Source organism: Mirounga angustirostris, unplaced genomic scaffold (genome assembly GCF_029215605.1).
Source record: "Mirounga angustirostris isolate CCGP_5_RB_7025 unplaced genomic scaffold, mMirAng1.0.hap1 SCAF_3, whole genome shotgun sequence".
Classification (NCBI taxonomy): domain Eukaryota; kingdom Metazoa; phylum Chordata; class Mammalia; order Carnivora; family Phocidae; genus Mirounga; species Mirounga angustirostris.
In genome coordinates this window covers 194,905,773-194,918,242 of record NW_026991711.1, presented here as the reverse complement: position 1 = coordinate 194,918,242, position 12,470 = coordinate 194,905,773, and the positions used below count along the sequence as shown (strand labels likewise).

The 12,470-nt window shown below is 64.3% G+C and overlaps 1 protein-coding gene across 1 annotated transcript; it reads right to left on the bottom strand.

Moving 5' to 3' along the window:
* Window positions 1-223: 223 nt before the first annotated feature.
* Window positions 224-11,963, bottom strand: BOK (BCL2 family apoptosis regulator BOK). The gene is made up of 5 exons (XM_045867560.3): window positions 11,699-11,963; window positions 11,027-11,278; window positions 8,296-8,424; window positions 2,174-2,337; window positions 224-1,032 (listed from the first exon to the last, which is right to left on the bottom strand). The coding sequence occupies exons 2-5, from the start codon at window positions 11,247-11,249 to the stop codon at window positions 907-909; spliced, it is 642 nt and encodes a 213-aa protein (XP_045723516.1). The 5' UTR covers window positions 11,250-11,278; window positions 11,699-11,963; the 3' UTR covers window positions 224-906.
* Window positions 11,964-12,470: the final 507 nt, after the last annotated feature.

Below are 12,470 nucleotides of genomic sequence, written 5' to 3'. Positions count from 1 at the left end.
TACTGGTACATGCGCATGAGTGTGACTAGGAGCGCGTGCGTGTGCATGCATGCATGTATGTGCGCACATGAGCTCCCCATCGTGGAGCGTGGCCGCAGACCCCTCATCAGGGAAGATGCTGGGACACTCGTGGGCTTCATGTTTATCACACTGGGCTCACCGCCTCTGTGCAGGCCCTGGGCGGTGGCACGAGGACAGGCACAAGAAAGCAGATGGGTCACTCTCCATGGCCGTGACACTTTATTGGAATTGAACACACACACACCAACCTTCCTGTTCATGGGCTTGTGCACTCTTAAGTCAGTGTGCCATCCTGGAGCCCCCCACCCCTGGTCCCTGCCACACAGGGACCCCGCCATGGGAGGGGGACACACCCATCCCTCCAGAAATGGACGAAGCAACCAGCACATAAGCTTTATGCCGTTTCCAAGGTCAGTAAGACCCCACGGCTCCTTCAGCCTTGGCCAGGCCAGCGTCACCTTCTGACTAAATGAGCAGGGCCCACTGCCCACAAGGACCAAGGCCAGCTCATGTCCTGACAGGTCCCTCTTCACGGAGGGGACCTGGCCATCAAGTGAGAGCCTGGTGTTCCCATCTCCCTTCCTTTCAGACCCGGGAGGTGACCCTGATTTTCTGGCTCCAGAAGGAGGACGAGCAGAATTTCCAGAGGAAGGGGAGCAACGGGGAAGGCACTGAAGCCCAGCTCCAGGCCAGGGAGGACCCCCCTGCTGCCCCTTCTGGAGGGCCTGGTCTGCGGGCGAGGGGCTCAGGGCAGGGCCTCCAGCACGAAGGCGGGGCTCTGAGCGTCGGAGCCTTCCCGGCCCAGTCGAGGATGCGGATGCTCTCGGGGGGCCAGGGCCTCCTGGGTCGGAGAGCCCGGGTTCAGCCTGTGCTGGAGGCAGTGGCTCATCTCTCTGGCAACAGCACGAAAAAGGCAGCCTTCAGGAAGCGTCCGAAGCTGCAGAGTGCGGCCACGAGCCAGTGGGAGCGGAAGCCGGGCTCTGTGCTGACCACACACTTGAGGACATCGGTCTGGGAGGCAAGAGGACGCGGTTAGAGAACAGAGCACCTTGTGCGGGACGTCAGCGGACTCCCGTGAGGAGCTGCCTGAGGCTGTCAGGGAAGGTCTGTGGTCTGCTCTGGACCGCGGGAGGGGAAGGCAGGAGCTCGACGTGGGCAGAGGCCGGCAGACGGGACACTGCCCAGCTGGGGACTCCACCACCTCCCCAGGCCAGGTGCCAGCTCCCAACACGGCCGCCCGCCTATTGCCCACAGGGCCACAAACACCCCCGCGTCCTGCCTCGGCACGGTGGGGCCTGGGGTCCAGGAAGCGACCAATCCAGCTACACCGTCCCTCAGAAGAGGAGTGAGAACCGAGCTTTCCAGAAGCCCAGTGAACGGCCATTCCTTATTTCTTTCTATTCCTGCTGCAGTCTGGATGCTGAGTGTGGGGTTGACCCGTGCTGGCTCCCGGGGGGGGGGGGGGACAGCAGGAGGACAGAGGCCTCAGCAAGCTCCCTCTGCTGAAGAATGACCACAGGCAAGGGTCAACCTGGAAGCAATGTTGTCCCCACCAATGCCAACTCCAGAGGAGACCACAGCCCCAGCCACCGCCTGGCCTCAGCAGAGGCTAAGCTCTGTCGTCCCAGCCAGTGGACGTCACACACCCTTGCCCACCATCCATCACAGAGAAGAAAACGGAGATCTCCTCTGGGGGGGGCTGGCGCCCCAAGCCCAGGGCCCAGCAGCCCCCGAGGCCTGGGCGGGCAGGTGGGGGGCACAGAGACTGTGGTGGGTAGGACTCACGCACCCACCCCTGCGGGCTGGGCTGGTCTCATCCTGGCATCGGAACATGGCTGGGAGGGGTAGGGTGTGGGGGCTCTGGGCAGTGACAGGACTTTCCCTCTCACAGGCCAAGGGGCCCACATCTGCAGACCACCTTCTGCCACGCAGGGGCTCTGGGGCAGCAGGTCTTTAGCACCGGAGCTGGACGGGGGAGGCTCTGGGCGTGGAGGTAGCAGAGGACAGGTCAGCACCGGAGCTGGGCAGCAGGAGCAGCTCTGGGCCTGGCAGCCCAGCCTCACCCCTCCTCCAGCCCCCCACAACCCCCGCCGCAGGTGCTCGGGCTCTCAGCCATCCCCACCCCCGCCCGGGCACCTCAGGTCCCCCTCACCCATCCGCCGCGCCTTCGCAGCCAGGGTGCCAGGGTCTTGCGCACAAATTCCCCGAGGCAGTCGACGAGCGCGTGGACCATGGCAGGCTGGGCCTGCCGCACACAGTCTACGGCCAGCCCTGCGGCCACCGAGTACAGGGACACCACCTTGCCCCACGTGATGCCTGCAGGGAGAGAGACAGACGCTGGTCAGCAGAAGGCCACCCAAGCCCTGGCTCCGGTCCAGCCCTCGGGGTCACAGGAAGGCTGAGACTCTGAGCCACGCCCCCGCCATGCCTCTGACGCTGCCCCTCCCCGCAGCGCCCCGCAGCGCCCCGCGAGCCCCAGCCACCACCCGCGATGCGTCGGTGCTGCCACCCTCCAGGGCGGTTCTCGGGCGGAGATTTTCCAAGCCTCCATCATGCACCTGCGCCAAAGCCCAGGCCAACCGCACCCAGCCCACCATCCACTGGAGGAGGTGAGGAGGCAGCAAGGCCGTGTGGGAAGGAGGAAACTGAGGCTGGGGTGGGGGCGACTGACTCAGAGCTGCACACGCTGCACGGGGGCGGCCTCCGGGGGCACCTGCCCCGGGCCTGTCTGTTCTGATGGGCCAGGTGAGGGCACCAGGACACGGTGTGCATAAAGCAGCCGAGGCCCGTGAGGGGAACCGCCTTCCAGACCAAGGAGCTGCTGGGAAGCAGAACCAGCACGGAGCCCGCCCGGCGGGAAGAGGCCGCCGAAGGACAGTGGGGGCAAGCATGCCTGCCGACCTAGGGCGTGCGCTTCCTTAAAGCGCAAGGAGAGCTCACGAGTCAGCGAGAGCAAAGAGAAAACTTGCAAGAGAAACAGGAGCACAGAATAAACAGCTGCTTCACAAAGGGAAACTACAACTGCATCAAACGTCTGCAAAATGTCTGCCCTCACGAATAACCGGAGAAAAGTCAGAGAACACAAGGCAGAGATCGCCATCTATCAGATTAAAGCTTCACATGTCATGCGGGCTGCACCTTGCGGGCCGCCGGGGCAAACAGCCGGAGCGCGCCCGCAGGCGCTGTGAAAGGCCACGCCCCGCACGCCCCCACATGCCCCACACGCCCCGCACGCGCTGCAGCCCCGCACGGGCCACTGCCCTGCACTCCCCGCACGGGCCGCCGCCCCGCACGCGCACGCCCCGCACGCGCACGCCCGCACGCGCACGCCCCCACATGCCCCGCACGCCTCGCACGCCCCGCCGCCCGCACGCCCACGCCCCGCACGCGCACGCCCCGCACGCGCACGCCCCGCACGCCCCGCCGCCGCGGTGCTGGCAGGATGCGAGCCCCGGGAGGCAGCGTCGGCAGAGGGCACCCCTGCCCCCAGGGCACCTGCATGCAGCAGCCAGAGCCGTCAGTCCCCAAAATGAGGAAACGACAAGGCGCCCATCAAGTGAAAGGAAAATAAAGGGGGACAGGACTCAGCCACGGAAAGGGACGGAGCCCTGACACCTGCCACGGGTTGGGGGGGCGCCTCAGAAACACGGTGCTCAGTAGAAAGGCCACGTGTGCGGTGCGGGTCCATCCGAGTCCATGTGCGTGAACGGTCCAGGGCCGGTAAACGCAGGGAGACAGGGAGCAGGGGGGAGGGGCACGGGTGAGTGCCGAGGGGGCTCCCGGTGTCCTCCCACGGCGACGAGAAACGGGGGTGGGGGGTGGACAGCACGGCCGATGCACCAAAGGCCACTGAACGGTGCCCTTCACGATGCCCGAGTGTTGCGTAAGTTTCATCTCCAGAACAAGAAAAATTTGGAAGCCCATAAACTGGACCTGCCTAAAACCCTCCTGTTACTGTTACTTTCCACCGCTTTCAAAATAAATCCAAGTTAGGGAGCGCCCGCCCGGCCGGCTCACAGTCGGTGGAGCGCGACTCCTGGTCCCGGGAGAGTGCGTTCAAGCCCCACGGTGGGTGCAGAGCTTACCTTGAAAAAAATCCAAGTCTGAAATCTCACCTGAGCCCCGCCCCCCCGAGGCCCCACTCCCGCCACCCAGGTCCTGCGCACGCTACCACCACCTCCACGGCCGGGCCGCCAGGGCCCCGGGTCACGGTGACGGGTCTCGCACCGTGCTCCCCGAGGTGAACGCCACGTTCTGTGCCGCGACCCGCAGAGGCCTCACGGTCCCCCGAGGGCCGGCAAGCTCCCCGTGGCGGCCACACTTGAAGGCCTGGAAGGCACCGGCTCGCCGGTCTCCAGGGGGCGGGCCTCGGGTCTTCTGGAGAGATCATCCCATTACCGTAAGTTGGTAATAAATTCCCATAAACTACAGGGGCCGTCGGTGCGTTGAGCAGCTCTGGCTCAGCCCCCACCGCCAGCAGTCAGGCCCCTTCCCCAGCCCCGGCCACCGCCCCTCCGCTCTCTGCGCGCGCGGATTTCCCCGTTCTAGGTATCTGCGCCGAAGGGCTCCCACCCAGCTCTCCATGCTGGGTCTAGCTCCTTGCACCGGGCACAGTGTCCGCAAGGTCCATCCGCGTGGCCGCGGGGCTCAGCGTCTCTCCCCACGGCCACGGGGTGTTCCGCCGGCGAAGACACCACCCTCGCGCACCCACTCATCAGACGGTGGGCGTCTGGGGTGTCCGCACGTCGTGGCTGTTCGGAGTGGCGCGCTCTGGACGTGTGTGTCGCAGACACGAGTCTTCATTTCTCTCGGCAGACACCCAGGAGTGGGGACTCCGTTCAAGTCGAACCGCGTTCCCGGGCCGCGCTGCTCACGTCCTCGCCGCTGCTCGACTCCACTGAGTCCCGCCACCCCGGTGCGCCGGCGGTGGGCCTCGCGCTGGGGCCCCGTGCGTCACCCTGGGGGCTGGGGGGGAGCACTCTTCGCGGGCTCCCAGCCAGCTGCACATCTTCCTCGGAGAAACTTCTGTTCTGATCCTTTGCTCATTTTTAGTATTGGTTTCTACGAGTTGTTTATCTTTTGCATTTTCCGATCTTTCTGTGGTAAACTATTTTGCTCTTGTAATAATAAGAAGAAAACAAAAACTCCTGCCAACTTTTAATCAGGGAGGGAAAAATCAGTGTTTCCCCTGAAGGGAGCTGAGCAGCCAAAGGGCCAACGCTGCCAGGAGCTGCGCTGGTGGCCACTGCCTCTGACGGGAGCACGGCCGATCAGAAACACCTCCACAGGTCCCTGCCCTCCAAGCTGCCCCGGCCGCCAGCCAGAGCCCTGCCTCAGGCACTGCCCACACCCCAGGGGGCCTGCCAGGAGGAAGTGGGGGCGCAGGGTGCAGTGTGAGGGTCAGTGTGTGCAAGGCCAGGCCCCCCAGGGGGGCCACGGGGAGACAGGGATGCACCAAGGCTGGCCAGCGCCTTGTGGCTGGGGCTGACCCTGTGGAGAAAGGGGGGTGGACGAGGGGCAAAGGGGAGGCCTGGCAGCAAGGGGGAGGGTGGGAGGGGCAGCCAAGCTGGCGAGGGGCACAGTCTGAGAGCCAGGTCGCCGCAGAGCTGGCAGATCCACAACGCCATGCTCCACAGAGCCCCGCCCCTGCTCCCTTTCCAGGTGGCCCTGAGGTTCAGAGATGTTAAGACACCAGCTGCAGGTCACACAGCCAGTGAGAGAGCAGCTGCCCCAGAGCCCCATGGGGCGGGTGCAGGTGTGGAGGCTCTGTCAGAAGGAAGGAGCGGGGGGCGCCTGGGTGGCTCAGTTGGCTAAGCAACTGCCTTCGGCTCAGGTCATGATTCTGGAGTCCCGGGATCGAGTCCCGCATCGGGCTCCCTGCTCAGCGGGGGGTCTGCTTCTCCCTCTGATCCTCCTCCCTCTCATGCTCTCTGTCTCCCATTCTCTCTCTCAGATAAATAAATAAAATCTTTAAAAAAAAAAAAAAAAAGAAGGAAGGAGCGGGGGCCGCGTGGGACAGGCCTGCGGGCGCTGAGTGGCTGGAGGTGCTTGAACGTGAAGGGGTATATTCTGCCCCATCTCAAATGAAAATCACAAGACTTTAACTGAACTCCACAAGTGGACTGAGCTGCCAGTGGCCTGTGTCCATTATCCCCACACCTCCCCGGTCCCAAGGCCTTCCATCGCCCTCCCAGAGCCCAGAGCCTTTCTGAACCTCTCAGGTCTGTACCCCCACCGAGCAAGGCCGGGCAGGTGGACTGGGTGCGCTGTGTTGGGCCCCCTGTCCACTGTCTCCTGCCCACACACCAGCCACCACCCAGGGGCCTAGTCGGGCCTCCCGGCTCGGTCCCAACCACCAGCAGGCCAGAGCTGCATTCTCAGAGATAAGCCTTCCTTTTAAAGCCAGACCTCGGCTCATAAACCAGCCGCCCAACCCCCAAGACTGACACAGGGCGGCCACCCACGCACCAGCATCAGGCCCAGGACACAGGAGCCCAGGGAGGGCTGAAGGTGGTCACCAGCCTCGAATGCCCGCTGCACCTCAGTCTTCCTGGGCCCCCCCTGCTGCCTCCTCCTCAAGGCACCTTCCCACGTCACCCTCACGGGGTTCCCCCAGGACCGAGGTCAGGACTGTTAGAACACTCTGAAGAAAACTGGCCCTCCGACCAGCCCACCCAAGCACCCCCGTCGCGATGTCCTAGCCTTGCTGACCCCTGGGGTGTCCGTGCTGACTGGTGGCAACCTGGAGAAGGCTGGCTTCTGCAGCTGGCCATCCCGTGTCCCCACCACACCCACCAGGAGTTGGTGGGACCTCACTGGGAAGGGATACTAGAGGTCAACACGTGGTCACCCCAGAGGGATGTGGTCAGTGGGGCTGGACATCAGCTGGGCTGGGGGTCCACCTCCAATGGGATGAGGCAGCCCCTCTACTCCATGTCCTTTCCCTGCAGTGGGGGAGGTGTTCCCCTGCAGAGTGTGGGCTGCATCTGCAGGGGGTGGGGACTGTGGCTCCCCCTGGTACCCCCTACCCTAACTCTGCTGCTGTCCCAATCATCCTATGGACAAGGAAACCAAGGCCAAGGTCACTCGGCTGGTCAGCAACAGACCCAGAACCGCCTCCCAGAGGAGGGGGTATGAGGCCTCCCTGCTGCCTGGGGACCTTCCAGAAAACACCAGAGGGAAGCTGGCCCTCCCCACTTGGCACATGACCACTCACTCCCCACTCCAGCTAGGATGCAGCATCCGGAGCTCTCTAGCTCCACGGCCCCCAGCTTTCCCTCCCTGAGGGCTGGGACTGGCTGTCCCGTTCAGCACCTCGGGGTGCCAGGGAACACCTGCGGGATTTGCTGACAGAAGAGGTGCTGAGTGGGGCTGGGGCTCCAGTGGCTTAGATGGCAGAGGTTGGCCCGTTACACAGCAGGACGCAGGGACAGACTCACAGAGCACAGGTGGGGAGATGAGGTCGATGGAGGTCTACGGACCACAGAGAGCCCAGCAGGGTTCCAAGGAGAGGACACGGGGACAGGAGAAGGGTTGGGGGGTCCTGTAGCCTCCTGTGAGCCTAGAGGTGGGTGTACAGACAGGAAGCAGCAGGAGCTGAAGTTGGGGATGAGGGCACAGATGGGGCACCAGGAGATTCCCAGGTGAGTGTGGGCCAGCCAGGTGAGACAGGTGTATTGCGATTCCCCAGAGACTCTCCAGCAAGCCGCTGCACTGGGGCTCATGCCCTCCTGAATCCCCCTCCCTGGGATGTGGGGCTCCCCCCGCGACGTGCCTTTGACCAACAGAACTCGGCAGAGTGAGAGTGTAACTTCTGGGGTTACAGCACAAGAGCCTGACGATGCCCACCCAGGCTGTTTGTGACCCTCCCCTTTGGGACCTGGTGCCACGCCGTGAGACGCCCATTCCCCAGGCCCCGGGCCACGTGCAGGACACACTGGGGACAGCCTGGCCCCCCTCCAGCCAACGAGCAACACCAACGGGCAACCTGGACCTCGCAGCCCAGCAAGACCTCGGTCCACTGCACCCCAGCTAATGCCGGTCAGAGCCACGTGAGAGGCCCGGGGCCAGCTGCCCAGCGGACGGACCCACCGTCCTCAGAACCCGGGGAGGCACCGCACAGCCCTGTTTGAGTCAAGCTTCTGGGCCTGTTTGTGCAGCTGGAAGGTGGCTCCGGGACCTGTGGGGGCTACTTGCAGCAAGGCCCTGCTCTGGCCCACAGACCCCGGCCCACCGCAGCACCATGGGCGCCCCAGGGTGGGTGCCCAGGCCTACCTCCGGAGAAGATTTGAGAGGCCACAGCCAGGAAGGCGTCAGTCACCACGGTCTCAGACTGCAGGGAGATGTTTAGCTGGCGAGCCACGTTGCGGTAGACGCTGGGCCGAATCAGCTCCAGCTCGTCCCCTAGGCAGTCACACAGGGGGTCAGAGGTGGTCGTGCCTGCCTGACCCCAGCCCCGCCGTCACCAGCCCACTGCTCATGGCCCATAGCACTGAACAGGCCTGATCGGTGACCCCCAACTCAGCCTGTCAAATTGCCACCCCCACTTGACCCCACCGTGGCCCCTGGGGACAAGAAGACCAAGGGGATACCGTGGGCACCCCCAGACCTGCCCCTGCAGCCCGCGCCTTCTGACAAGCCAGCCACCCCCCACCCCCACCCAGGGCCAAGCCGGCTGGGCCGGTGGGGCGGGAATCCCAAGCAGGAGCGAGGGCCATGCCTGATGTGTGACTCATGGCCCACAGTGAGCTGCCCGGGCGGCAGGCGGACTGGGCAGGCAGCCAGAGCCCTGCATGGGCGGGGGCTATGCCAGCGACCCCACACAGGTGAGGCCCCTGGACGCGGCCTCAGAGGGGCGTCCTGGCTCAGGCCCTGGCTCTGCTCCGTGAACCGAGAAGCTAAGCCATTGCCCGGGGCCACCAGCACCGCCCAGGCTCAAACCTGGGCTCCTGGTGCCAAGTGGGTGTGTCTGGATGGGTGGCCACACTCAGCAGAGGAAATGCCCTCTCAGCGGCCCTGCCCGCTGCCCGCGCGCGCTGCGGCGCCCCTGGAAGGGATGTGCCGGGAATTCCACACAGCCCGCGGACTGGGTGTCCCCCAGCCCAGTCACTTATGCAGCCAACGCAAACAGGGAAATGCTGTGGACAGGACAGCCCGGGCCGATAAGGGCGTCCGCGTCATCCCTGGGGCCAGCTGCACTCCATCTAATAAACTAAGATCTGGATGCAGAGCAGAAACTGGCGAGGCTGGTGGGCGGTTGGGGGCGGGCGGGGGGCATGGAAATTCCCAGGGCGGGCCTGACCGTTCCCACATGCAGACCTCGGGGCTGCTGGGGACAGGGCCCAAGAGACCACCCATGGGGACGTGACCCAGGCTTCTTCCTGTGAGCCGCTGCACCAGGAGCTAGGCGTCTGTGCTGGGGGGGCGGTCAGGGGCACACTGGGGGGGGCAGGGGGACAGTGCCAGCCATGAGGGGGCTACGCAGAGCAGCTCCAAGAGCAGAATGCAGCAGAAAGGCATGAACGAGAGGGCTCTGGGGGTCCAAGTCATCGCCCTCCTTAGCCATCTGCCAGAGCAGAGTCCCAGGGACTACACAGAGCCTGGAGCTGGGGAAGGACCTTGAAGGCCCTACTCCTGAGAGGGCCAGTGCTGGGCACCTGGCCAGCCCCTGCTCCCCAAGACCAGGCCCGAAGCGTTGGGGCTCCAGGGTGGGACACAGGGGATTGAGGGCACAGAAACCAGTCTGCTCAGAACGGCAAAGCCCAAAGCAGGCTTTCCAGACAAGTTTAAACAATAGGGACTCTGGGCTCAGGGCAGAGGCAGGACCCAGCTCCTGTTCACAGACAAGGAGACAGGGACGGAGAGGCTGGGGGCAGAGTCGCAGAGCAGGCCAGGACGGAGGCAAGACTTCCTTCTGGCTACCCCAGGGTTTGGGGGGCCTCTTGGGAGACCAAAGAAACATCTTCTCCAAGGCCCTCTAGAATGTTCCCCCAGTGCCATCCCCACTAACCAGCTGAGGGAACGGCCATTGGTGGCTGACCTCATGGGAGCCCAGGTCCTCTGGACCCCTGCCTGATTCCCCAAACCCCACTGGCTCTCCACCTCCCCCGAGGCCTGGGTGGGCTAGCAGGCTTCCTAACAATCTTCTACACTGCCCCCATGGAATCTGTGTGTCTGCCCCACACCTGGGCAGCTGGGTCTACACAGCACAAACAGGGCACAAAGAGACACTGGTGTCAGTCTGGGAAGAGACAGGGTGTCCTCTTTCACAGAGCACCCCCTACAGCCCTGCATCCTGGACCAGCATTTCCCCACACTCGGTGTGGAGAACCACCCCATCAGGGCTCCATCTTTGCTCCCCACTCCCAACAACCAGTTATAGAGTGAGCGACCTGAGTCCTGGTGGTGAAGTAAACTGAATCAGCTGGGCTGGCCCCACCCCCTCCGAAGATGGAAACAGTTACCCTGCTGGGCGGGACCCCACTCCAACTAAGTAACCCTAGCTGTCTAAGCATGACCTGCTGGCCAGGTGGGATTTGGCTGCCCAGACCCATGGTGGCTTTGACCCTCCTGGGGCACCGAATTTCCAGAGGGAGCCCTACCAGGCCTCCACATCAAGAGGAAAGAGCAGTGGGATTTCAGGCAGGAGCCGCAAAGACCTACTTTCCAAAACAAACATCGGGACACGTGGTCCCACAAAGGATTTTTGTGCCCAGCTCAGTACAAGGGTCACTCTGGAAGTTCAGCCACCAAAACAGTATTCTTCCTGGAGCTTTCTAGTCTTTATGGCCAGAATGTCTGAAATCTAGGCTGAGCAGGCATGTTGGGGAGCAATGTGGCGGGTGGGCAGGTGAGCCTAAGGGGTAAAGAGGGGAGTGTGGGTAGGTGTGCCCTGCACAAGGCTATCCCCAACACCCCCGGCCACCCCCTCTCTGCCCGCAAAGGAAACTGAGGCCCAGCAGCGGAGGGCGCCTCCGGGGGACCCGCCGGCCGGGCCCGCACTCACCCAGGCGCAACAGCACCGCGCACACCTCGGCCAGGCGGCCTCCGGGGGCGGGAGCGGCGCGCTCAGGCGCGCTCCAGGCGAGGCCAGCGCGCAGCAGCCGCGCGTGCACGAACTCCCGGCCGAGCGCCTTGGCCTGGGCCACCAGCTCCTTGTCGGTGGGCGAGCGGTCAAAGGCGTCCATGATCTCCGCGGCGAAGACCGAGGAGCGCCGCAGCACCTCCATGGCGAGGACGCGGGCCAGGGGCGCGGCACCTGCGGGGAGACGAGCTCAGCGCCCCGGCCTGGCTGGCGGCGGGGAGCCAGCCCTGGGAAGAGGTCGCCCCGCCTGGAGGGCGCAGCGGGGCGCGGGGAAGGGCTGCCGCCAACTGCGAGGGACCGTTCGTTTTGTGACACCGAACACGGTGTCACATTCTTTCGGATTCCAAGTTAAATCACAAAGATCCCCACGGCTGCCCGGGATAGGAAGGACCGCGGGGAGATGGCGATATGCTTTGGGGCCGCCGTGCCCGCGCTCGAAGACGAGTGCGCGGGCAGCGGAGGCGCGGGCGGGTGACAGGCGACGGCCAGGACCCTGCCCGGCCGCGCGCTCGGAGCACACCCGCCCCCGCGCCTCGCCGTCCTCGGTGTTTGTCCCGGGCGTCGCCGTTCCCACGGCGAGGTCGCCCTGCTCACCTCTCCCGCGGCATGTCGCGGGCGCGGGGCTGTGGAGGAGCTCTAGCCTCAGGATCTCCTGGCCGCCGTCTCCGCCGACCTCGATCCTTCCATCCAAAGCGGCGAGGACGCGCGCCCGCCCCTCGCCAGCCCGTCCGCGCCTGGGCCCGGCTGGCGCGCGAGTGCACGGGCCTCCGCGCTCCTGCGGGGTGCGGCGGCGGCGTCGCGGCGAGGGGCGCGCGGGGCGCACAGCGCGGCTCTCTGCCGGCGAGAGGCGAGGCTTGGGGCTTCGCCTTCTAAGGAAAAGGCAGCCCCCGGGGCGGAGCCGCGGCCCAGAGCTTCCCCGCCGCCTCCCCGCTTAAGGAGGACTGAGCGAGTTCCCGGTCAGGCTCGGAGAGGGCCACGGGGCAGGCGCTGTTCCTGCAAGGCCCGGTGATTGGAGCCTAGCTCTGGCATCCGCCGCCCGGGTTCACACCCGGCTCCATTTTCTTATTGTTTCGTGGAGGTTCTTTATATATTCTGGATATGTGCGGACCGAACCCTGGCACATGGTTCGGTATTGTCGATGGATACTCGAAAATGTACAGTATTGAAGATACCGCAGAAATCTTCTGCCACTCGTGGTTTGTTATTGCTTATAATGAACGGAAGAGATTCTCAGTGAAGTCCAATTTATTTGTCGTTTCTCTTACGATTAGTGCTTTTTCATTGGAATATTCTCCTACGTTTTCTTTTAGAAGCTTAAATGTTTTACCATCTATGATGGGTCACTATTCTTCTGAATAGTGTCTTA